Source organism: Ursus americanus, chromosome 13 (genome assembly GCF_024610735.1).
Source record: "Ursus americanus isolate L20-20 chromosome 13, mUrsAme1.1.p, whole genome shotgun sequence".
In the NCBI taxonomy this organism is placed as follows: Eukaryota; Metazoa; Chordata; class Mammalia; order Carnivora; family Ursidae; genus Ursus; species Ursus americanus.
The window spans coordinates 70,482,040-70,507,293 of record NC_142139.1 but is presented as its reverse complement, the minus strand read 5'-3'; the positions used below and the strand labels follow the sequence as shown (position 1 = coordinate 70,507,293).

The 25,254-nt window shown below is 44.3% G+C and overlaps 1 protein-coding gene across 1 annotated transcript; it reads left to right on the top strand.

Moving 5' to 3' along the window:
* Positions 1-4,363: 4,363 nt before the first annotated feature.
* On the top strand, positions 4,364-24,107 carry NPM2 (nucleophosmin/nucleoplasmin 2). The gene is made up of 9 exons (XM_045774124.2): positions 4,364-4,471; positions 4,799-4,888; positions 5,008-5,093; positions 5,250-5,375; positions 21,667-21,760; positions 22,530-22,708; positions 22,896-22,930; positions 23,698-23,731; positions 23,818-24,107. The coding sequence occupies exons 2-9, from the start codon at positions 4,831-4,833 to the stop codon at positions 23,860-23,862; spliced, it is 657 nt and encodes a 218-aa protein (XP_045630080.1). The 5' UTR covers positions 4,364-4,471; positions 4,799-4,830; the 3' UTR covers positions 23,863-24,107.
* Positions 24,108-25,254: the final 1,147 nt, after the last annotated feature.

The window sequence follows — 25,254 nt, the reverse complement described above, 5'->3', positions numbered from 1 at the left end:
TCAGGCTAGTGACCAATCTTTGTTGAACCTACCAGCTAGGGGGTAATGAGGACTTGAACCAAGACAGGGACTGTTGGGTGAGAGTTGAGAAAGATTGGGGAGGTAGGGGGTGGAGGTCGGAATCAACAGATTTTGCTGGATGTGAAGAGTAAAGGATAGAGGATTCTGATAGGATTGCCAGGTTCTAGAATGGGGCAGCGACTGAGTCAAGGCAGAGGAAGCATGAAACAGAATGGGATGAGTGCAGAGCTCTTGGTGAGCCCAAATGGAACTCTGATCTAAGGAGACTTCCCTGCTCTTGGACAAAACATCAGAAAACAAGGGGGAACAGTTCCCAGTTATTTTATAGAACAAACACGTCCCCGATACCAAAACCAAAGACATTAAAAGAAAAAAAAAAACCCTTAGGCTAATACACCTCATAAATGCAAAAAAATCTTAAAATATAAGCAAATCAAATCCAGGAATATAGGAAAAGGATAATACATCCTGACCAAGTGGGATTGATCCTAGGAATGCAAGGTTGGTTTAAAACATTCAGAAAACCAATAAATGTAATTAGCCGTATGAACAAAATGAAAGAGAAAAAGCTGATCATTTCAGTAGATATAGAAAAAGCACATGACAAGATTCAATACACATGAAAATTCTCAGCAAAGTAGGAATAGAAAAAAAACATTCTTTACCTATTAAAAGGCATCTACAAAAAGCCTACCACCAACAGAATGTAATGGTGGAAGACTGAATGTTTCCCTTAAAATCAAGAGCAAAGGAAGGGTACCTCCCTTTCCACCTCAATTTAATATTGTACTTGAGGTCCTAATCAGAGCACATGGGCACTTAATTAATTAACTAATTAATGGTGCACAGATCAAAAAGAAGTGAAACTATTCACAGATGTCATGATTTGGGACTCAAAGCTACTGAAACTAATAAGTGAATTTAACAAAATCACAGAATACAAGGTCAGTATAAAAAACCAACTGTATTTCTAAAAATAAGCTATTAAAAGATGAAATTTCAAAATATATACTATTTGTTCTAGCATCCAAAAAACATGAAATACATAAGAATAAATTTAACAAGATATGTGCCAAACTTGTACACTGAAATCTATAAAACATTGCAGAGCACCATCTTTAAATCTAACCAGATGGGAAGATCATAACATGTTCATGGTTTGGATGACTCAAAATTGTGATGTCATTTCTCCCTAAATTAAACTATGCATTCAACAAAATCCCGATAAAAATCCCAGAAAGTGTTTTTGTAGAAACTAGCAAGCTGATTCTAAAATTTATTTGAAAATGCAAAAAATCTAGAATAGCCGAAACATTTTTGAAATAGAAGAACAAAGTTGGAGAGCTCACCTACCTGATTTCAAGATACACTGTAATGCTACAATAATCAGTACTGTAGTGTTGGCACTAGGGCAGACATCGATGAGACAGAAAAAAGTCCAGAAATAGACCAACATGTACATGCTTAATTGATTCTCAACAAGCGTGCCAAGGTATTTCAATAGAGAAAGGGTAGTCTTTTCCAAAAATGGTGCTGGAGGAACTGGAGATCCATTTGAGAGAAAAAAAGAAATGAACCTCGACCCTTACCTAACACCACACACAAAAATTAACTTCAAATGGATCACAGATGTGAAAGTAAAAGTTCAAACTACAAGACTTGTAGAATAAAACTTAGGAGAAAACTTTCATGACCTTGGGTTAAACAAAGATTTCTTTGAACACCAAACCCATGTGCCACGAAAGGAAAAAAAATTTATTGGACCTCATCAAATTTTAATATGTCTGCTCTTCAAAAGATGCCATTTTAAAAAACGAAAAACAAGCCATAGGCGGGAATAAAAAATCTTTGTGATGCATATACAGACACAACACAGGTATCCAAAGTGTATAAAGAATCCCTACAATTCAGTAAGAATAACCCAAAATAGCCCAATTTAAAAATGGACTAAGTATTTAAACAGGTACTTTGCAAAAGAAGATACATAAGTGACCAATTAACACTTGAAAAGATGCTCCACATTACTTATCACGGAACAAATAAACACAGGAGATGTCACTATATACATCCACCAGAATGGCTAAAATTAAGAAGACTGACGATGCCAAGTGTTGAAGATGTATGGCCACGGGAATTTTCATACATTGCTGGTAGAGATGCAAAATCGTACAGGGATTCGGAAAGTGGTTTTACAGTTTCACATAAAGTTTAATTTATGCTTACAAAATGATCCAGCAATTTCACTGCTAGGCATTTATCAAAGAAAGACTAAAACATATGTCCATGCAAAGACTTGCCCTCTAATGTTCATGGCATTTTTATTCATAATACATGTCTAAAACTGAAAACTACCCAAATATCCACCAAAGGGTGTATCAGTCAGGGACGTATCACAAGGGACTGGCTCACGCAGTTATGGGGGCTAGCCACAAGTCTGAAACCCACAGGACAGGTCATCAGGGAAAGCAAACTGAAAGGTCTCCCGCAGGAGCTGAAGCTGCAATCCACAGGCAGAACTTTTCCAGGGAAACCTCAGTTCTGCTCCTAAAGCCTTTCAACTGATTGGATCAAGCCCACCCACATTACTGAGAGTAATCTTTATATAAAGGCAGCTGATTATTGGTGTCAATCACCTCTACAAAATGCCTTCACAACCACATCTTCATTAGTGTTTGATTGAATAAGTGGGTATGATAGTCAAGTTGACACATAAAACTGACCAGCGGGTGACTGGGTGTACAAATTGCAGAACAAACTACTGACAGAAGTAACGCTGTGGATAAATAAGTCTCAAACACATTTTGTTCAACAAAAGAGGGCAGACGAAAAGACCCTATAGGATTCTACTTATTCGAAATTCTAGAACGGTCAATAATGACCCAGTGTCAGAAGGTAAGTGTTTGCCTGATGCCAGTTAGAATTTAGGGTGAGGATATTGACTGCAAAGGGAAACAAGAAAATGTGGGAGAGTGATGGAAATTAAACTGGACTGTGGTGGTGGCTACCCAGCTATATACATTTGTCAAAATTCATCAAATTATGCACTTATAAATAAGATTTTGTTTTTATAAGTAATCTCTACACCCAATGTGGGGCTTGAAACTACAACCCCGAGGTCAAGAATCACTTGCTCCACTGACTGAGCCAGCCAGGCACCCGGAATTACACACTTTAAATGAGTGCATTTTTGTACATAAATTATTTCTCAATAAAGTTGATGTGTTGGGGGGGGGCTGATTCCTGCACAGCAGAAGCTCCGATCAAGGTTCCAGAGAGATACATCCAGTTCCTACAGCACCGTTTTTGGAAAGACTATCCGGTCCCTATTGAATTACCTTGGCACTTTTGTTGAAAAGCATTGAACCTTATACATAGGTGAGAAGTTTCCTGGATGGGAGCGAAGGATAAAAATGCAATCAGATCAACTATACTTCATTTAAGAAAGAAAAGGAAGGAAGGAAGGAAGGAAGGAAGGAAGGAAGGAAGGGGAAAAAGAGAAAAGAAAGAAGAAAGAAAAAGGAAGGGAGGGGAAAGGAAGGAAGGGGGAAGGAAGGAAGGGAGGGAGGGAGGAAGGGAGGAAGGAAGGAAGGAGAGACAAAGGGAAAGAAGGAAGGGGAAAGGGGAAGGGAGGAAGGGAAGTGGGGAAAAGGGAGGGAGGGAAAGAAAAGAATTTAATCAGAGAGATCCCTGGTTATTTCTGACTCCCAGAGATGTCACCTGAGCGAGACAGAGGGGATTGTGGTCAGCAGGAAAGCTTCCTCCTCTTCACTACCTCCACCCTGCCCAAACATTTAAGTGCTGCCATGTGCCCTGTGAACTGCTGTCTGTTCCATGACTGGTCCTCATAAAGTGGGTCCCACTGTGTATTCCGCACCAGCTGTCACAGCAGCCTTTCTGGTGACCAAAGTCATTCCCACCCCTTCCTGGCCATGGGAGAAATCCCCCTTCTGGAAACAGGGCTCTTCTCTGGGGACTGGCCCTCCTGGCCTTGGAAAAGGCCCACACCTAGGCGGTAGAGAAAGGGCGGGGAGGAGGGCGCCCGCAGGAAAAGCCTTAATGCTGCTTCCCGTGGGGTGGCGAAGCAAGTCTAAGCCAGGCGGTCTCGCCCGGCCGGCCTTGGTGAATCCCCAGTGATCATGAAGCTGGAGCTCCCGGTGATCCTGGTGGTCCCCGGTGGTCCCGGTGGTGGTCCTGGACCAGCGGCAAGCAGCTTCACCTGGAAGCCTGTTAGAAATGCAAATTGCCTCGGCCCCACCCAGCCTCGCCCCACCGGAGCGGTCCGCAGACCCGCGCTTTAACAAGCCGCGCAGGTGCGCCTAGGCAGGGCGAGGAGGAAGGGACGGCGGAGCGGAATGGGGCAAGAAGGGCCTCTTCTTTAAGACTCAGTCGACGGCGCCCTGCTGCCCCTTCGCGAGCCTCCTAACAGCCTGCAGTGGGCGACGGCGCTCAGGTGGGGCTGGGAGGAGGCCGGAGTGAGGGAGGCGGCGGCGGGCTGGCGGGAGGGCCCGGCGCAGGGGAAGGACAGCCGGGACCACGACGGCACCGACGGGCCCCGCGGGGCCCCCGAAGTGCCCGCCGGGCGGCTCCCATTATCTTTCCAGCCCGGGCGACCTAAGCGTCGAGCGCCCCACGCCGCCGGCCCCCGGCTGCGCGGCTGTGCCAGCCAGGGGCTTGGAATCGGGGCGGCGGGGCGGGATGCGGGTGGCCTCGCTGGGCGCCGGGCGAGCGGGGGTGACGGGCCGGGCCTCGGCTCACCGCGGGCGCCCATTCCACACAGCCGCCGGGACCCGGGCTCCCGCGCGCAGCGGCATGAACCTCAGCAGCACGAGCAGCGCGGCCGAGAAGGCGCCCAGGGCCATGCTCTGGGGTGAGTGAGGGCCCGGCGGCTCCCGAGCCCGGGGCGGGGGGAGGGGGGCGGAGATGGGATTTAAACGGGGAGCCCCTCCCCTGAGCCGGCCCGGCCCCCTTGCTCCTCTCCCTTCGCAGGCTGTGAGCTAAACCAGGAGAAGCGGACTTGGACGGTCAAAGCCCAGAAGGAGGGGAAGCAGGACTGTAAGCTGTTGCTCAGTACGGTGGGTGCCTCCCCCCAGGAAGGGCAGTCAAATGCAGCCGGGAGGAACCTGGACAGCTGCGGAGGGGCGGGGGCCGCTCTGGTTCCAGAAGGTGGAACCAGGGTTTCCCTCCGCTGCCCTCCGGTGATGCGGTGGCCTGTCTTCAACCACTCTCAGATTTGCTTGGGGGAGAAAGCCAAAGAAGAGGTGAACCTCGTGGAAATTCTGCCCCCAGCCAGCCAGGAAGACAAGAAGACCAAGCCCATCACCATTGCTTCCCTTCAGGCCTCTGTGCTACCCATGGTGAGACTTTCCCGGCAGGCTTAGGGAGACTGCCTGCCCTCGGTGCTAGGAGGCACTGCTCACGCCTCACCCCCTGGGTGGGGATGGACAGACACAAAGTGGGGATACAGTCGTTCTGCAGTAGGGCAGTCCTGCCAGAGGCCGTAGAGCCCATGACCAAGAGCCCTGAACTTAGGAAGCAGACAGCCCCATTTCCATCCTAGCCCACCCTTCCCTAGCGGTGTGACCTTGGGCAAGTTAGCCACTCTTCAAAATCATGTTTTTAAACATTTTAATGCTGGTGACAGACGCTGTTGATGACTTCCATACTGATTGTGTATCCAGAAATTCTTATTTCTAATAATTATCCTGAGTTCTCTAGGCAAATCATCATTGTTAATGGCAGTTTGTGTGTCTTTTTGATCCAACTACACTAAGACCTCCAGTATAATATTGGGTAAGATTATAACAGTAAATATCCTGGTATCATTCTTGATCTATATGTGTATTTTTATAGACTATTATTTGAGAGTGAGCGAGTGCATGTGAGCGTGGTGGGGAGGGAGAGAGTCTTAAGCCAACTCCGTGCTGAGCACACAGCTGGATCTCCTGACCCTGAGATCATGACCTGAGCTGAAACCAAGAGTCAGCCACTTAACTGACTGAGCCACCCAGGAGCCACTATATGTATATTTTTAAAGGAATGCTTCTAACATTTCTTCATTAAGTATGACACGTTTGGTAGACATGCTTTTTCAGGCCAAGGAAGTCCCTATCTAGTCCTGCTCTGCCTTTTAAAACTGGGATTTCTTCATTTTATTTATTTTTTCTTTTTTTAAGGATTTCTTCATTTTAATCATAAATGGTTAGCAAATGCTTTTCTATTCAGATAATCATAGGTTCTTTCTTTAACCTGTTAATGTGGTAAGTTATATTAATAGAGTACTATTCAGCCAACTCTGCTTTCCTAGGATAAACACTACTTGATCATACTATAAATTTCTAGATTTGCTTTGCTAATATATTAAAAAAAATTTTAAGATTTTATTTATTTGACAGAGACACAGCGAGAGAGGGAACACAAGCAGGGGGAGTGGGTAGAGGGAGAAGCAGACTCCCCGCTGAGCAGGGAGCCGATGCGGGCCTCGATCCCAGGACCCTGGGATCATGACCTGAGCCGAAGGCAGATGCTTAATGACTGAGCCACCCAGGTGCCCCAGATTAAAACTTCTTTGAAAAATTTATATACTCATAAGTGAAGTTGACCCATAAACTCCTTATCTTATTTGGGTGTCAAGGCATAGTAGCCTCGTGAACGGGGGGATGGAGCGTTCTCTCCTATGTGGTGGAACAGTGAAGGTAAGACAAATATCATCTGTCCCTGAAGATCTGGGAGGCCCATCTGTAAAACTGCCCTCAAACTCTTTTTTCCCCTCTGTCTATGAGATCTCCCTAGATCTCATTCATTGCCAGAGTTTTAAAGACCATCTATACAAATGAAGACTCTGATATTTATTGCTGTAAACCCACTCTCTCTTTCATGCTCCAGATTCTCTGTGCAACTCAATATACCTAAGAGATAACCCGTACTTAACAAATCCAATCCTTGATTTTTATCAGTGATCTCTTCCCCTAGCCCCGACCTGATCCTCTCCCAGGACATAATTGCTCTTCCAGTTAATCAGGACAAAAACTTCCTTCTCGAACTCCGCATATCACCAGCAAATCCTGTTGGCTCTACCTTCAAACATATGCCGACCACCTCTCACCACCTCCCTACTATACCCTGGTGCAGGTGACCATTACCTCTTGCTCAATTTTATCGCAGGGCCTCCTACCTGGCCTACCTACCTCCACCCTTGGTTCCTTATAGTCTGTTCCAGGGTTCAACAAACTGCAGAATTAAACTCAGCCCACTGCCTGTTTTTATAAATAAAGTATTATTGAAACACAGCCACACGCCTTCATTTATGTATTATTCATGCCTATTTTCACTTGGTAACAGCAGAAATGAGTAGTCTCCACAGAGACCATATGGTTCACAAGCCTAAAATATTTACCGAATATCTACAGAAAAAAATTCCCCAATCCCCATCTATTCTATGCACAGCTGCCAGAAGGATCCTTTTATTTTTAAAAATATTTTTAAAGTAATCTCTACACCCAACGTGAGGCTCGAACTAACAACCCCGAGATCAAGAGTTGTGTGCTCTTCTGACTGAGCCAGCCGGGGGCCCCCAGAAGGATGCTTTTAAACAAAAGTCAGACCACATTGCTTCCCCACTAGAACACTTGGGTAAGTGCCTTCCCATTTCAGTTCGAATGATATATATATATATATATATATATATATATATATATATATATATATATATATATATATATATATATATATCTCAAATATTTTCTTGGCTTGCCTTTTCATTTCATAATAGTTTTTTCAAAGAGCACAACTTTTTAATTTTTATGAAGTCCAACTTGACGTTTTTTTCTCTTTTTTAAAAGATTTTATTTGAGAGAGAGAGATAGCATGAGCAGGGAGAGGGGTGGAGGGAGAAGCAAGACTCCCGAGTAGGGAACCTGATGCGGGGCTCAGTCCCAGGACCCCAAGATGGTGACCTGAGCCAAAGGTAGCTCCTTAACCAACTGAGCCATCCAGGCACCCCTGACATTTTTTTCTCTTATGGTTCATTTTTTTTTTCGTGTCCTGAGAAATCATTGGCTAAACTAAGGTTACAAATGTTTTCTTCTAAATTTTCTTCTACAAGTGCTATTGTTTTAGCTCTTATACTTAAGTTAATGATCCCTTTCAAGATAATTTTTTTGCATGCTACAAAGTAAGGATAGTGAAACATTTTTTTCCAAGTTGCTATCCAGTGCTCTGGTACATTTTTTTTAAGACTATTGTTTCACTGAACAATTATGTTAGCATTTTGCTGTAAGTCAATTGCCCATATATGTATGCATATATTTCTGTATTGTTTCGTTGTTTTATTTTTTTTACCTTTACTCTCGTAACAGTGATTTGATTATCATAGTTTTATAGTGAATCTTAAAATTAGTGTGAGTCTTCCAACTTTGTTGTTCTTTTCCAAAATTGTGTTGGCAATTCTAGGTCCTGAGCATGTCCAGAGAAATTTCAAAATAGGCTTTCTTTAAAAATCAGCCTGTTGGGATTTTGACAGAGGTTGTATTGAGTCTATGGAAAGCATTGAGGGGAATTGGCATCTTAACAATTTTGAGTCAATAATAATTGAGCATACGTTTCTCTAAGTCTTTCACTTTTCACTCTAGCGTGTGTCTTTAACGTAACTCTAACTTTTCCTACTAGTATTTTGTAGTTTTCAGGGAACTGGTCATATACTAATACTTTGTAAAATCTACCCCAACATACTGCGTGATTTTGGGTGCTATTAAATATGGTATTAATGTATTTATTGAAAGATAAATCAGGTACCATAAGCTTCGCCTATTAAGGTACAATCAGATGGTTTTTAGTAAATTAAGAGTTGTGTAACCATCACAATCTAAGTTTAGAACATTCTTATCACCCCAAAATGTAACTCCATACCTACTAGCCGTCACTGCCCATCCCCCACACCTGCCTCACTAGGCAACCATTGATCTATTTTCTGTCCCTCCAGATTGTCCTGTTCTGGGCAGTTTACGTAAATAGAATCCTAAAACATGCGGTCTTTTGTGACTGCTTCTTTCACGTAGCATGATGTTTTAAGGTTCATCTGTGTTACAGCATGTAGCAGTACTTTCTTTTTATCGCCAAACGATATCCATTGTCTGGACATACCACATTTCAGTTATCCATTCAGCAGTTGATGAAATTTGTTTTATTTCTACCTTTTGGCTGTTGTGAATGCTGTTGTGAACATTCAGGTACAAATTTTTGTATGAACATATGTTTTCATTTCTCTTGAGCATATACCTGGGGGTACAGTTGCTGGGTCACATGGCTGTTGTACAATATAACATTTTGAGGAACTGCCAGATTGTTTTCCAAAGTAGTCACACCATTTTACAATCTCACCAACAATGTGTGAGATTCCGATTTTCCCACATCCTTTCAATGCTTGTTATTGTCTGTAATTTTGGTTAGTCATTTTATTGGGTATGAATTGGCAGTCAATGTGGTTATTTTTTTAAGATTTTACTTATTTCTTTATTTGAGAGAGAGAGCAGGGGAAGGAGCAGAGGGAGAGGGACAAGCAGACTCCACACTGAGCACGGAGCCTGACATAGGGCTTGATCCCAGGACCCCAAAATCATGACCTGAGCTGAAAGCAAGAGTCGGACACTTGATCAACTGAGCCACCCAGGTGCCTCCAAAGTGGTTTTGATTTGCTTTACCTAATGACCAATGATGTTGAGCCTCTCTTCATTTCTTTATTGGTCATTTGCATATATATTTTTTAAAGATTTTTTATTTATTTATGTGACAGAGAGACAGCCAGCGAGAGAGGGAACACAGCAGGGGAGTGGGAGAGGAAAAAGCAGGCTCCCAGCGGAGGAGCCCGATGTGGGACTCGATCCCAGAACGCCGGGATCACGCCCTGAGCCGAAGGCAGACGCTTAATGACTGCGCTACCCAGGTGCCCCTGCATATGTATTTTTTAGAGCATTGTTTACTCAGGTGTTTATTCATTTTTTAAAATTTTATTTGAGCTTGATATTTTAATATTGGTCTTTAAATCATATGAGTTTTTATATACTCTGCATACAAGCCCCTTATTAGATGATTTGCAAACATTTTCTCCCATTTTCTGAGTGGTCTTCTCACTTTCTTTCTTTTTTTTTTTTAAAGATTTTATTTATTTATTTGACAGAGATAGAGACAGCCAGCGAGAGAGGGAACACAAGCAGGGGGAGTGGGAGAGGAAGAAGCAGGCTCCTAGCGGAGGAGCCTGATGTGGGGCTCGATCCCGTAACGCCGGGATCACACCCTGAGCCGAAGGCAGACGCTTAACTGCTGTGCCACCCAGGCGCCCCTCTTCTCACTTTCTTGATGATATCATTTGCAGCACAAAAATTTCTAATTTTGATAGTCTAATTTATGTTTTATCTTGTGGCTTGTGCTTCTAGTATTGAATCTAAGAAACTGTCACTTAATCCAAGGTCATGAAAATTTGCTCCAATGTTTTCTTCTAGGAGTTCTATAGTTTCAGTCCTTACAGTTAAATCTCTGATCCATTCTGAGTTCATTTTTGTATACAGTATAAAGTATGCAAATGGTGAGGCACCTGGGTGGCTCAGTCAGTTAAGTGCCCACTCCTGGTTTCAGCTCAGGTCATGAGCTCCAGTTCATGGGATCAAGCCTGCGTCAGACTCCAGGCTCAGTGTGGAGTCTGCTTCAGATTCTCAGATCCTCCTGCTCTGCCCCTTCCTGCTCAAGCTTGCTCCTGCATGTGCTCTCGTGTCCTCTTGAGCCCTCTCTCTCTCTCTCAAATAAATAAATAAAATCTTTTTTAAAAGTTTTTAAAAATAAACAATATAAATAAAATCTGAAAGAAAGAAAGAAAGGAAGGAAGGAAGAAAAGGAGAAGGAAGGAAGGAAGAAAAGGAAGGAAGGAAGGAAGGAAGGAAGGAAGGAAGGAAGGAAGGAAGAAAGAAAGAAAGAAAGAAAGAAAGAAAGAAAGAAAGAAAGAAAGAAAGAAAGAAAGAAAGAAAGAAAGAAAGAAAGAAAAAGAAAGAAAAAGAAAGAAAGAAAGAAAGAAAGAAAGAAAGAAAGAAAGAAAGAAAGAAAGAAAGAAAGAAAGAAAGAAAGAAAAGAAAGAAGGAAGGAAAGAAGGAAGGAAAGAAGGAAGGAAAGGGAGGCGGGGGTGGGGGTGAGCCCCTGGATGGTTCAGTTGCTTAAGCATCTGCCTTCCACTCAGGTCATGATCCCAGGGTCCTGGGATCAAGCCCCACGTCAGGCTCCTTGCTCCACAGGGAGCCTGCTTCTCCCCTTCACTCTGCCTGCGGCTCCCTCTGCTTATACTCACTCTTTCTCCCTTTGTTAAATAAATAGAATCTTTTAAAAGAGAGAGAGAGAAAGTATCCGAATGGTGTGTTTAAATTTCATTTTATCATTCAGTAGTATAGTTATGTAATTGTTTTTTGTATTATCTGGCCTTGCTAAACTTGCATATAAATCCTAGCACCTTTTTGTTGATTCCTTAGAATTTGTTATGGGTTTATTCATGTTATCCTTGAATAAAGTAGTTTAACTTCCTGCGTTTCTCTTTCATGCCTGCCTTCACTGACGAGGACCTCACGTATGATGCTGAATAAAAGTAGTGACAGCAGGTCTGTCCTTGCCTTTTTCCAGTCTTCACCATTCAGACAGATGAAGGGTTCTTGTCGATGTCTTATATGAGGGTGAGGATGTTCCCTTCAAATTTCCTGAGCTATTTTGTCATGAATGGATGTTGAGTTTTGGCCAAGAATTCTTTTCTGCATCTATTGAGGTTATTTTTTTCCTTTATCCTATTATGTGGCAAATTACATTTATTGATTTTTACAATTTTATTTCTTCAATTTTTTAAATTTTGGGTATGCTCCACGCCTAACACGGGCCTCGAACTCACAACCCCAAGATCAAGAGTGGCATGCTCTACTGACGGAGCCGGCCGGGCACCCCAACACGAATATCCTTTTTTTTTTTTAAAGGATTATTGAGTCTGCCTTTTTTTTTTTTAAGATTTTATTTTATTTATTTGACAGAGATAGACAGCCAGCGAGAGAGGGAACACAAGCAGGGGGAGTGGGAGAGGAAGAAGCAGGCTCCTAGCAGAGGAGCCCGATGTGGGACTCGATTCCGGAACGCCAGGATCACGCCCTGAGCCAAAGGCAGACGCTTAACGACTGAGCCACCCAGGCGCCCCAACACGAATATCCTTAATAAAATATTAGCAAATGGAATCCAACAATAAATAAAATAGTACATTCTTGGGATAAGTTCCATTCAGTCATGATGTATTATCTCTTTATGTATTGCTGGATTCCGTTTGATTTTTTTCTTACATTATTGATTTTTTTCTTTTTTAGACCTTTGGTCTTTTTCTGATACAACCATTTCATGCTATGATTTCCTTCTAAGCACCTTTCTGACTTCATCCCACAAATGTTGATAACTACAGTTTTCATTTTCATTCCATTTAAATTATCATATAGTTTTCTTCTTTAAACCCTGGGAAATTTAGAAATATGTATGTTTTTAAATTTCCAAATAGGAATTTTGTAAGATTCTCATTGATTTCTAGTTCTGTCTCATTGTGATCTGAGAAAATACTCTATATGAGTTCAGTCCTGGGTTCTGACTTTTATGACCCATAATATGGCCTAGTTTGGTGAATATTTCCTTAATGCTCAATGAATGTGTGTTCTGTGGTTGGATGTATTTTCTTATTACTGTCAATTATATCAAGTTGGTTGGTAATTTTGTTGGAGTCTTCCATATCCTTACTCATTTTCTGTCTACTTGATCTGTTATTGAGAAAGGACTGTTGAAGACTTAACAATAATTGTACTTTCGCCTGTTTCTCCTTTCAATTATCAGTTTTTACTTCATGTATTTTGAAGTTATTTTATTAGGCACATACGCTTCTAGGATTGCTCTATCTTCTTGATTAATTGATCCCTTTATTATGAAATGTCCCTCTTTATCTGCAGTGAATATTCTGAAGTCTACTCAGCCTGTTTAATACAGTCCATCTAGCTCCCTTTTGGTTAGTGTTGTGTGCTATATTTTTCCTATTTTTTTAAATTTTGTCATTTTACTTTCAACTTCTGTATCTCTATATAAAGTAGGTTCCCTTTAGGTACCATATAATCGAGTCTTCCTTATTTAGCCCGTCTGGTCATCCCTGCCTTTTAATTACAGTGTTTGGATTGTTAATATTTAAAATAATTAGCAACAAGGTTGGATTTTAACCTATTGTCTTGCTATTGGCTTTCTTATTTGTCCTGTGTGCCTTTTCTTGTTTTTGTTTTTTTTTTTTTCTGGCCTTTTTTGGGTTAGCTAAGTGGTTTTTATGATTATACTTTCATCTCCACTATTGCTTTCTCAGATATACCTCATTATTATTTTTTTAGTGGTTGCTCTAGAATTTGTAGGTGCATCTTTAAATTACAACAGTCTATATTCAAATAATATTATGCCACTTCATGAATGATATGAGAGTCTTGCTACAGTATACTTCATTTCCCATTTCCCATCCTTTGTGCTATTATTGTAATAACTTTTGTTTCCGCATATGCTATAAATCCACACTACATTGTTAATACTTTACTCACGACCCTGAGATCAACACCTCAGCTGAGATCAAGAGTAGGGTGGTCAACCTACTGAGGCGCCCAGACATCCCTTAAGTTTTTATTAGTTTAGTGACCTCTACAGCCAGCATGGAGCTTGAGCTCACGACCCTGAGGTCAAGAGCCACGCACTCCTCCGACCGAGCCAGCCAGGCAACCCTAGACAGTCTATATTTTAAAGAGATTAGAAATTAGAATAAAACATTGTTATGTTTACCATTTCTGGTATTCTTCATTCCTTTGTGTAGAACTCTAGGTTGACTTTTTCCCCTTCAACACGTAATAACATTGCTCCATTGGCCTTCTAGCTTGCATAATTTGGAGAAATCTAGTATCCTTGTCTTCATTCCTCTTTATGCAGTTCTTTTTTTCCCTCTGGCTGCTCTAAGATTTTATCCTTATCACTGGTTTGAACACATTATAAAAAGCCTTGAGGTTCATTGAACTTCTTAAATCTGCGGGTTAATTGTTTTCATCAAATTTGGAAATTTTTTGGCCATTATTCTGCAAATATTTTTTTTCTGCTCCCCACTTCTCTCGTCTCCATTGCAGAATCCAGTTACAAGTTTATAAATTGTGTTCAAACCTACCTACTTTGTCTCCCTGATCTATCAATTACCAAAATTAATGTGTTAAAATTCCCTATTATGATTGTGGATTTTCAGTGGCTTCCTCTTATAATTTTATTATTTGCTTTATATATGTTTATTTTTCAATTGAAAAAATGTTTAGATAATTGTAGATTTACATATACCTCTAAGAAATAAGAGATCCCTGTATATTTTGCCCAGTTTTCCCCCAAGTAACATTTTGCAAAACTGTAATATAACCTTGAACCGAGGATATTGACATTGATACAATGGAGCCGTCTTGTTCAATACAATTTCATCACCTAAGTTCATATATTTAGCACCAACCAGGGGTGAGGGAGACAACAGGGATCCCTCATATTACCCTTTTATAACCATACCCACCTCTCTTCTGCCTCCTGTTGGATCCCTAACCTCTGGTAACCACCAACCTATTCTGCATTTCTAAAATTTTGTTCTGGAAATAGTATCATACATATGTAACTTTTTGGAACAGACTTTTTTTTTTTCGCTCAGCATAATCTGGAGTTTCATTGAAATTGTTGTGTGTATTCTTTTCATTGCTGAGTAGTATTCCATGGACTCACTGTACCACAGTTCAACCATTCATCTGTGGGAAACCTGAGCTGATTCCACTGTGGGGCTGTTATTAATAAAGCTGCTATGAACATTTGTGTAAAAAACTTTATGTAAGTATAACTTTTCCTTTCTCTGGGATAAATTCCCCAGAGTACAATTGCTGGGTCATATGGTGGTTTCTTGCTTACTTTATTAAAATGCCAAACTGTTTTCTAGAGTGGCTGTACCATTTTACATTTCTACCAGCAGCGCACGAGTGATTGCATTTTCCCGCATCCTCATCAACATTTAATGTTGTCACCATTTCTGTTTTTAGCCATTCTAAAATGTGTGTCTTCATACCTCATAGTGCTTTTAAGTTGAATTTCCCTTCATGGCTAATGATGCTGAACACCTTGTCGTGTGTCTGTCTGCCATCTGTGTATTCAGCAAAATGTCTGTTCATGTCTTCTGCCCATTTTTTTCTTGGATTGTTTTGTTACTGTTGGGTTTTGCTAATTCTTTGTAGATTCTAGACACTAGTCTTCAGTCAAGCCTATGGTTTGCAAATATTTTCTCCCCAGTCTGTAACTTGTCTTTTTATCCCTTTCCAATGAACTTTTATGGAACAAAAATTTTTAATTTTGCTGAGGCCCATCTTATCAGTTTTCCTTTTATGACTTTTGGTGTTAAGTCTAAGAACTCTTTGCCGGCTCCAAGGTCACAAAGATTTCCTACGTTTTTTTGTCCAGAAGTCTTACAGTTTTGTTTTACATTTAAGTCTATGATATGTTTAGAGGTAATTGTGGTAGAAGTTGTGGGGTTTAGGTCAAGCTTCCTCTCTTTGCCTCTGGAGATGGACCTGCTCTGGCACCATTCGTTGAACAAGCTGTCCTCCCTCCCTTTAATCAATCAGGCACCTTCGTCAATAATCAATTGCACATGTCTGTGTGGGTCTATTTCTAGGTCTTCTGCTTTATTGATCTTTGTGTCTCTCCTTCCAATACCACACAGTCTTGATACTGTAGCTATAGTCTTATGTATGTTTAGACTATGTTGTTGGTGCATATGATTTACAGAATTGTCTTCCTGGTAAACTAACATTCGGTCTTTATCCCTAAAAATGCTTATTGAATTCAAGCTTACATCATCTGCTATTAATTTGTTTTCCAGTTTTCTCTTAATATCCATTTTCCTTTATTCCTTAGTAATGGAATTCATGACTTTTAGCTGGCCACAGGCTACCTTATGAGAATAGGGCATGGCCATGACGTTCTGGCCAATGGGATGTAAGCAGAAGTGGCAAAGTGTCTTTAAAGAGAGATCATGTGACCATTTTTATCCCTTCCTCCTTCTTGCTGGCTGAAATATGGATGTGATGGCTAGAATGTGAGCAGCCTTCCTGGACCAGAAGGTGGAAACCATGTATTAAAGATGGTGGACTAACACAATAGGAAGAGCCTGGATCCCTGGTGATTGAAGAGTGGTATTCCCACAGCTCACTGCTTATATCCAGATTTAGTTTATGTGACAAGGAAACAAGCTTCTATGTTGCGTAAGCCACTGGCATTGAGTTTTCAGCTGTTTGTTTACAAACCTAATCCTGACAAATACAACTAGCTTCATTTTCATAAGGATTTTTTTTAAGCAGTTTTAGGTATATAATAAAATCGAGAGGAATATACCTCTTACCCCACATATACACAGCCTCCCCCATTGCCAGCATCCCTCACTAGATGGTACAACTAGCTTCATTTTTGTTTTAAATAGGTATGCTTGCAGTAACAGAGACACAACTACATGGACTCAAACACATTCAAGAGTCATTTCTGTCTTGGATAGAAGACATCCAGAGATAGGCAGTACAAGGCTGGTAAGATGGCTCCATGGTCACCAAAGACCCAGTCATACCTTCTCTTTCTCCTCTCCTCGGTTCAAAGCTTCCATCTTCAAGATCATCTTACAGTCCAAGAAGGCTGCTGCAGCTCCAGCTCTCACTTCTGCATTTAGGGTAATAGGCAAGAAGAAACGGGGAGACCAAAGAGGCTTTTCTCAATTCTCTGTCTTCCTTTTAAAGAGTCTTCACACAAGCACCATCCACCAAATTCTGCTTACAACTCATTGGTCCAGAAATTAGTAATATGGTCACAGCCAACTGCACAGGAAACTGGGGAATACAGTCTTTGGTGGGTACAGTATTTGAATAATATTTGTGCACTGTTATTATGGCAAAAGGTAAGAATGGATATTACATTAGCCATGAGAAGCCTCATATCTTTTCTTCAACATTTCTATGTGCTTATGTTTTAGGCATGTATCTTATAAGCAGTAAGTAGGTACGTTTTATTTTAATCTATCTGGCCAATATAGTCAGTTTATGTTTACTGTGATGCTAATATACTTGGATTTATTTGTAACATGTACTTTGTGATTCTCCATTCCTTGCTTTTTCATGGTTTGTTTTTCTTTTTTCTTCTTCTTCTGTCTTTTATTAGATTAAGGTTTCTTTTCCCCTTTCCTATTGGTTTGGAAGCTGTTGAATCTCATTCTAATTTTTATTAGTTCTTAATTTTTTCACAATCATGCATGATTAGTCTACAATTAATATTTTATTCCTCCCCCTAAATAACCCAGGGAGATTTTCTAATTACCCTCTTCTTAACTTACCCGTTGTTATCATGTAGCATCTTAGATTCAGCTTGTTTTAAACACGCTCAATACTAGTCATTACTAGTATGATTTTGTTTTACAGTAATGCTGACTTGGGTTTTTCTTTACTGACCAAGTTGCTTGCTCACCACTGCTGCTCATATCCACCTCTTCCTTCTCCATGTAATTGTCCTCTTTTTTTTTAATTTCTTTAAATTCAATTTAGTTAACATATAGTGTATTATTAGTTTCAGGGGTAGAATTTAGTGATTCATCATCAGTTGCATATAACACCCAGTGCTCATCACATCCCATGCCCTCCTTAATGCCCATCTCCCAGTTACCCCATCCCCCCACCCACCTCCCCTCCAGCAACTCTCAGTTTCCTAGAGTTAAAAATCTCTTACGGTTTGCCTCCCTCTCTGTTTTTTTTTTTAAAGATTTTATTTATTTATTTGACAGAGATAGAAACAGCCAGCGAGAGAGGGAACACAAGCAGGGGGAGTGGGAGAGGAAGAAGCAGGCTCATAGCGGAGGAGCCTGATGTGGGGCTCGATCCCATAACGCCGGGATCACGCCCTGAGCCGAAGGCAGACGCTTAACCGCTGTGCCACCCAGGCACCCCCTCCCTCTCTGTTTTTATCTTATTTTATTTTATTTTTCCTTCCTTTCCCCTATGTTCATCTGTGTTTTGTTTCACAAGTTCCACATATGCGTTAAATCATGGTATTTATCTTTCTCTGACAGACTTATTTCACTTAGCATAATACCCTCTAGTTCTATCCACATCATTGCAAATGACAAGATTTCTTGCTTTTTGATGGCTGAGTAATATTCCAGTGTGTGTGTGTGTGTGTGTGTGTGTGTGTGTGTGTGTGTGTGTACACATACCACCTCTTCTTTTTGTTTTGTTTTTTTTTTAATTTCAGTTAATTCACATATAATGTATTATTTGTTTCAGGGGTACAGGTCTGTGATTCATCAGTCTTACACAACACCCAGTGCTCATTACAACCCATACCCTCCCCAGTGTCCACCACCCAGTACTCCATTCCCCCACCCACTTCCCCTCCAGCAACCCTCAGTTTCTTTCCTATTTAGAGTCTCTTATGGTTTGTCTCCCTCTCTATACCACGTCTTCTTTATCCATTCATCTGTCGATGGATATCTGGGCTCCTTCCATAGTTTGGCAATTGTGGACATTGTTGCTATAAACATTGGGGTGCATGTGCCCCTTCCGATCACTATGTTTGTATCCTTTGGGTAAATACCTAGTAGTATAATTGCTGGGTTGTAGGATACCTCCATACCCTTTTTTTTTTTTAAAGATTTTATTTATTTATGTGACAGACAGACAGCTGTGACAGAGAGATAGCCAGCGAGAGAGGGAACACAGCAGGGGAGTGGGAGAGGAAGAAGCAGGCTCCCAGCCAAGGAGCCCGATGTGGGACTCGATCCCGGAACTCCGGGATCACGCCCTGAGCCGAAGGCAGACGCTTAACGACTGCGCTACCCAGGTGCCCCCCTCCATACCCTTTTTAAGGAACAGGAGGAAACTCCATACTGTTTTCCAGAGTGGCCGCACCAGTAACTGTCATCTTTTTGAGACCTCATTGAGTAGGTCTGCGAGTAGGGAACTCACTTGGGCTTTGCCTGGAAATATCTTTTATTTTACCCTCATTCCTTCATGATATTTTGGCTGTGTGTAATTTTACATAGAGAGGTAGTTTCCCTCAAAATTTTGAAGATGTCATTCTGTTCTTCTGGTTTCTGGCATTGCCGTTGAAACCCTCAATCTGTCTGGTTATTATTCCTTTTTTGGAAGTCTGTCTTTCCTCTCTAGTTTATTTTAAGATAACCTCTTTGTTTTTGCTATCTACCCTTTCACTATGGGATGTTCAGGTGTACATTTATTTTTATTTATCTGCTCAGGGCCTAGGTTTCCTGGACGTGAGGATCTGTGTCCTTGATGGCTTCTAGAAGCTCTTGGTCACCACTTTGCGTATTGGCTCCATTGTCCCCAGTCCCTTGCTGCAATTAGGCGCGTGTTGAATCTGTTCACTCTGTCCTCCATTCCTCTCAGCTGCTCTTCATATTTTGTTCACCTGCCTCTGTACGGCATCCGGGCAGTTTCCTCACAGCACGATTCAGTTTACTGATCCTTGTTTTAGCTGATTTATTCTGTTTTTTAATGCTTTGTTCAGTCCAGAAGCTGCATTTGGTTCTTTTTATTTCTCCTAATACTTGTTCTTCCGGTGCTGATTCCTACTTTCGCTTTATTTGATTTTCATCGACCTGATCTCACAGTTGTTGAGGTTGTTATTCTTTCATCTCGGTTCTTGTTCATGCCTCTGTGGTCATCCTGTTTCCTTCTGCTCCCTCTAGCAGGGCTGTGTCTTGTATGTTTTATGATTTTACATGGGGCGTTGTCTTCGGGGTCTTGTTTTTTTCTCGGGAGGAATTCCGTGTGAAGAAAACTGACAGTGTCCCGAGAGAATAATTTTGTATTTGTGTTTACCATTTGCCCAGGAATGTCACCAGCCTGGGATCTTATACAAGTTTCTTGACTTTGCCTCACTCACCAACTGAATTCGAACTTCGTGTGCGTGAGAGGTACGTCACGGTTTTTAGGTTCTCACGGGAGACTTTTATCCCCCTTGCATTTCCTTCCTTCAGGGGTGGGGGGAGGGGGGTTCCTAGTAGGTGGATTTGGAATTCTGTCGTCTCCTAGGCTCACCCGGACCCTGGAGCTTTTTACTGAGGTGCAACCCTTGGAGGGTCCTAGCCTCCATTCATCGGGCTCCGTGACAGTGCTCCTGTCTTGCGCCCAGGCCCTGTCTCCTGTCCATGAGTGTGTGTTAAAACCCAAGGCCATGGGACGCCCAGGTGGCTCAGTCGGTTAAGCATCTGCCTTCAGCTCAGGTCATGATCCCAGGGTCCTGGGACCGAGTCCCGCATCGGGCTCCCTGCTCAGAGAATTCTGCTTCTCCCTCTGCCTGCACCTCTCTCTCTGTGTCAAATAAATAAAATCTTTAAACAAACACACATACAAACTCAAGGCCAGAGCTGTTGTAAGCACATCTCCCCCTTAGCGGCTCACGGCCCGGGGCTTGCGCACTCTGCCCCTTCGTTTCTGGTGCGGGGGACTTCAGCCATGCCATGAAAACACTGGGGTACATTTCATCCAGCATTCCTAGGTGTCAATGGCTGCGGAGTTGCTGTTTTCGCTTATCTCCTTCCTGCCTGAGCCCGAAACACTAAATTAATCTCCTTGAGCCTCAGTTCCCTCCTCCATAAAGTCATGGCACCTCCATTGTGGGATTGCTGTGAAGGGTTCAATGAATAAAGCAGGTAAAATGCTTAGCCTAGGGCCTGGCACGTGGTAGGCAGTCAATACATAGGGGTATCATCATTGATACTCCAGAAATTTTGGAAAGTTTGGAGAAGTATAAGGAAAAGAAATATCCTACCTGAAAATTATGGTTCACACTTAAGAGAAGTCTAACTTTATTTGCATATCTATCCACACACTACTGGAACTGTACATACATACCCCTTTGCGTCTGCTTCTCTCATCTGATTCGCGTCTTATTCGGGTCGGCTGCCGTAACTAAATACCAGAGTGAGGGGGCTTAAACCACAGACATTTATTTCCTCACAGTCCGGAGGTCAGAAGTCTGACACCACGGTGTCGGCACGGTTGGATTTGGGCAGGGACCCTCTTCCTGGCTTGCAGATGGCGGCCTGCTCACACGGCGGAGAGACAGAGCAGAGGGACCCTCTGGTCTCCTTTACGAGGGCACTCATCCCGTCATGAGGGCCCAGCTCTCCTGACCTCATCTCCTGACCTCATCTCCTGACCTAATTACCTCTCGAAGGCCCCACCTCCAGGTACTCTCACACTGGAGGGTAGGGCTTCCGGTAAGAATTTGGGGGACCCAGTTCAGTCGGTAGCAGTCAGACTTCTCTACTTAGCCGCTGCCCCTCAGCTTGGAAGCCTGTTGGGGTCTAACAAGAAAGGGGTCATCTAATTCACATTCTCCTCCGACGGAATCCACCTCAACAGGACGGGGCTGAGGATGCGGTGAGGCCCAGAGGACCTGAAGTGTGTGGAGTTGGGGTTTGGGGAATCAATTCTGACTGTTTCTGCCAGAGACCAGCCCCCAGGCAGCTGCCGGGGCTGAATGAGCCCATCTTCTCTGCTCCTGCAGGTCGCCCTCATGGGATTGGAGCTTTCTCCTCCAGTCACTTTCCAGCTCCGGGCTGGCTCTGGACCCGTGTTCCTCAGTGGCCAGGAATGTTACAGTAAGTCGAAACTTGGACCTGGGGAAGGTCTCAGAGTACAGCGCCTACCCAGCCCAGGGCCAGGGAGGGAATAGGCACTCCGGTGCTGGAGGGATTCTTGAATTATTAGCAAAAATCCCCAAAGGCAGAGTGACAGCCAGTAGTCTGGACTGGAAGTCCTCTTCTACCTCCCTGCCTCTGTGGGCCGCAGTCCCCTTGCCTGTCACACGAGGGTGGGGGTATACTGGGTTTCACGTTCGAAGAGCAGCGGGGAGGAGGAAGTGGGATGTTCAGGAAAAAGCAGTTTGCGTGGCGCCCAGTGCTACCGCACCTCTGTTAGCCGCCGCGAGGCACGGAGCCAGAGGAGTCAGACGGACTGTGCCGCAGACGCTCTTCACGGACTTCTCTGTCCGGCTGTCCCTCTCCCATCGGGGCACTGTCCCGCCCCAAGACACTGGCAGGCTCTACTTCCTTTAGGATGAAGTCTGCATTCCCTCGCTGTCCGCTTCGCTGGCACCCTTTGCCCACCCGCACCCTCTTCTGACTGCTTCCCCGCCAGAGCCACAGCTGGCCACGTCCCCGGCCCTCTCCTGCCACCCCAGCTCTCTGGGGTTCCGGACCCCTCGCCCCACCCAAGCCTCCACTTTGTCCGAGAGGCCAGGAAGGGTCTAGGGGAGGCTGCAGGTGCTGGCTTCCCCAGGGCAGCTCTGAGAGCAAGACCCATCGCGGAACGGGAGCTAGGCAGAGACCCGGGGCTCCGCGGCCCTGCCGCCTTTCCATGCCACCGCAGACACGGCAGACCTGTCCTGGGACGAAGAGGAGGAGGAACTGGAGGAGGAGGAAGGGGACAGCGATGAGGTTGATGACCAGGACGAGGACGAGGACGATGTAGATGTGTCCCTAGAGGAGGAGACTCCTGTTAAACAAGTCAAGAGGCTGGCGTCCCAGAAGCAGGCAAGCATTGCCAAGGTGAGGGAAGGGACCCCCAGAGGCTCCTCAGAAACCTGGGCCAGGCCCGCCGCATGGAGCGTGCCTGAGTGTGACGAAGCCCAGGCAGGGCCCGCCAGGTGCTCAGTGCCTGGTGCTCAGCGGGAGTCCGCTCTGGCCCTGGGCCCCTGCCCTGACCACCCCAATACTGCTTGTGTTTGGTTTCCAGAAAAAAAAGGTGGAAAAAGAAGAGGAGGCAGTGAGGTAACTCTTTCCATCTATTAACTCGGCCGCAATCTCGTAGCGGGGGTCTAGGGGCTAGAGAGAGTATGCGAGCACTCCTGGCTGCCACAGCCTCTTAGAAAAGCACTGAAGTATTCCTACCTCTGACCTGATTCCACGTACGACAGTCCCTTCCAAAGGATCCCATCCAAAGTGTGGGTAAAATGATATGCACTGAGATGTGCATTATTCAAGTGATAGTAAAAAATGGAAGCATTCTAAATGTGGACCAATATAACAGTTGATTAAGCTATGTCACATTTTCCCAATGGAATGTGACCTGGTTCCTATGAAGAATATAACATCCTGGAAAGTGTTCATAGAATTTTTAAAAAACAGGATATTAAGTCATTTTCATGTTATTTCTCATGTTTTTAGAAGAAAACAAAGCAAAAGGCCCTAAGAGGAAACACACCAAAATGTTAATACTGGTGGGGAAATAAAGAAAATAAATAATTTAATCTCTATTTGCTATATTTTGTGTAACATAAACATTACTTTTATAATGAAAAAGACCTATTTGTGATAAATAAAAGAAAGCAGATGGAAGCTGAGAAGAACAAACCATCTTGTTTAAGCTGAGAGAGTCAGAGTGGTGCCCGGCAGGTGACAGTTGGAGAGGGGGATTCCACACACAGCCCCGGCTTGCAGTGTGGGCACTGAGAGGGTCCGGGCTACAGGTGTCAGGCTGAGCTCTCTCTCCTTCCCACCCACATCCCCTCTCCTTGCCCCACCCCACCCAATTCCAGACCCAGTCTTAAAGACAAGAGTCCTGTGAAAAAGGTGAGCACCAGAAGAAGGGGCTGGTCCTGGGGCAGGGGGTGCAGAGGGAGGGAGTGGGACACTGGCACCCTCCCTTCTCCCCACAGGCCAAACCCACACTGAAACCCAAAAAGCCAGGATCCAAGAAATGAGGGGCCAGGAGTGGCCTGGCCGCAGTGACCGAGGGAGAGCTGGCCAGAGCACCATGCCACAGCACCATGCCGGGTGGCCTTCCTCGGTGTGTTACCCCGGGGCCCCCCACCCAGCCTCTCTCCATCGGAGTCTCACTGGGATGGAGCTGTTGGGGGTGACACAGGGGGCCCTCACCCCAACTCTCGAGTTTCAGCAGTCCCTGGAGGGAAAAGCTCCAACCTCAGGGCCACAATAAAGTTTGCTTTGCCGGACCTTGTTTCTGCCATCTGTTCCCAGGGGCCGTCCTTCTTGCTGGCTGCAGTGAACCCGTGTGCCCGGCAGAGGGCGGCCATGTGCCAGCCGGGTTCTGCTCTGCTCTTTTATCTCCCTCTCTTGTCCTCAAACTCCCACCTGCGCCCCCCAACAGCTTTTGGGGAAAAAACCAAGTGTCTCAACCCCTTGCCCAGCTTCAACTTTCTGCCCCTGGCCTGAGGGAGGGAGCTCCAGCTGGTGTGGGTCTTCCTGCGTCCATGCTCCCTTGTGGCTGGCTGGTTTTCCGGGTACCAAACCAAAGGGCGAGAGCTGCCCACCCTGCCAGGAAGGGCCTTGGCCCCTGTCTGACTAGCCTGAGGACTTCTCTCCTGGCCCTAATCACATCTGCCGGTTGTCAAATACACAGGACATCTACTGGAACCCCGGAGGGATGCTAGCTGTGCGTTCCTGGGCATGCCTCTTGCTCATTCAGGTGAAGATCTGTGTCAGGCAAGAACCCAGAGGCCTGTACCTTTAAGGAACCCCCCAGGCAGGGCACGCGAGGCAGGCCTTACAGAGGCTACAGAGGGTCCGTTACAGGAAGTGGACAGGTAGACACTCTTAACTCCCGTGTGAGGCTTCCCCCAGGGCAGTTCCCAGAGCCACGGAACAGGGCTCCCCAAAATGTTCGGGTGAGGCGAGGGGGGACTGGCAAGGGGGTGAGTGCCCCATTGTTTGGCCTCCTGCCTTCTCCCAGGCCCAGAGCCTGTGTCACCCATCATGACTTGCAAGGCCTCTGCAGGGCTTCTTCATGGCCCTCCCCCACAGCCCCACTGGCCAAACCCAAAGTGGGCCAACGGGGAGATGGCCCTGCCTCTCTCCAGGATCCCGAGGCAGGGTCCCAGAAGGTGGGAGGTCTGAATGCGGGCACACAGACGTCAGCAGCCAGGCTTGTGTGTCTGTGTTCAGCCTCAGTTTCTCCTGAAGCCAGAAGAGACAGAGGAGGGTAGGGCTAGCATTATTGCCGCTTGCTTTCTACACCCCATGGGACAGATGAGGGCATCGCCCCGCCCTCTAACAGATGACCCGAGCCACTGAGCTCGGGTCACCCAGACAGTTCACATCTGGCTCCGGGTGGGCGGCAGGCATGTCCCATGGCT

Excerpts from the sequence above, each read along its gene's own strand:
- NPM2 (XM_045774124.2), top strand. The coding sequence starts at position 4,831 with ATGAACCTCAGCAGCACGAGCAGCGCGGCCGAGAAGGCGCCCAGGGCC. Across the intron at positions 5,094-5,249 it reads GTAAGCTGTTGCTCAGTACG|ATTTGCTTGGGGGAGAAAGC; the intron begins GTGGGTGCCTCC and ends AACCACTCTCAG. Across the intron at positions 22,709-22,895 it reads AGCAGGCAAGCATTGCCAAG|AAAAAAAAGGTGGAAAAAGA; the intron begins GTGAGGGAAGGG and ends TTTGGTTTCCAG.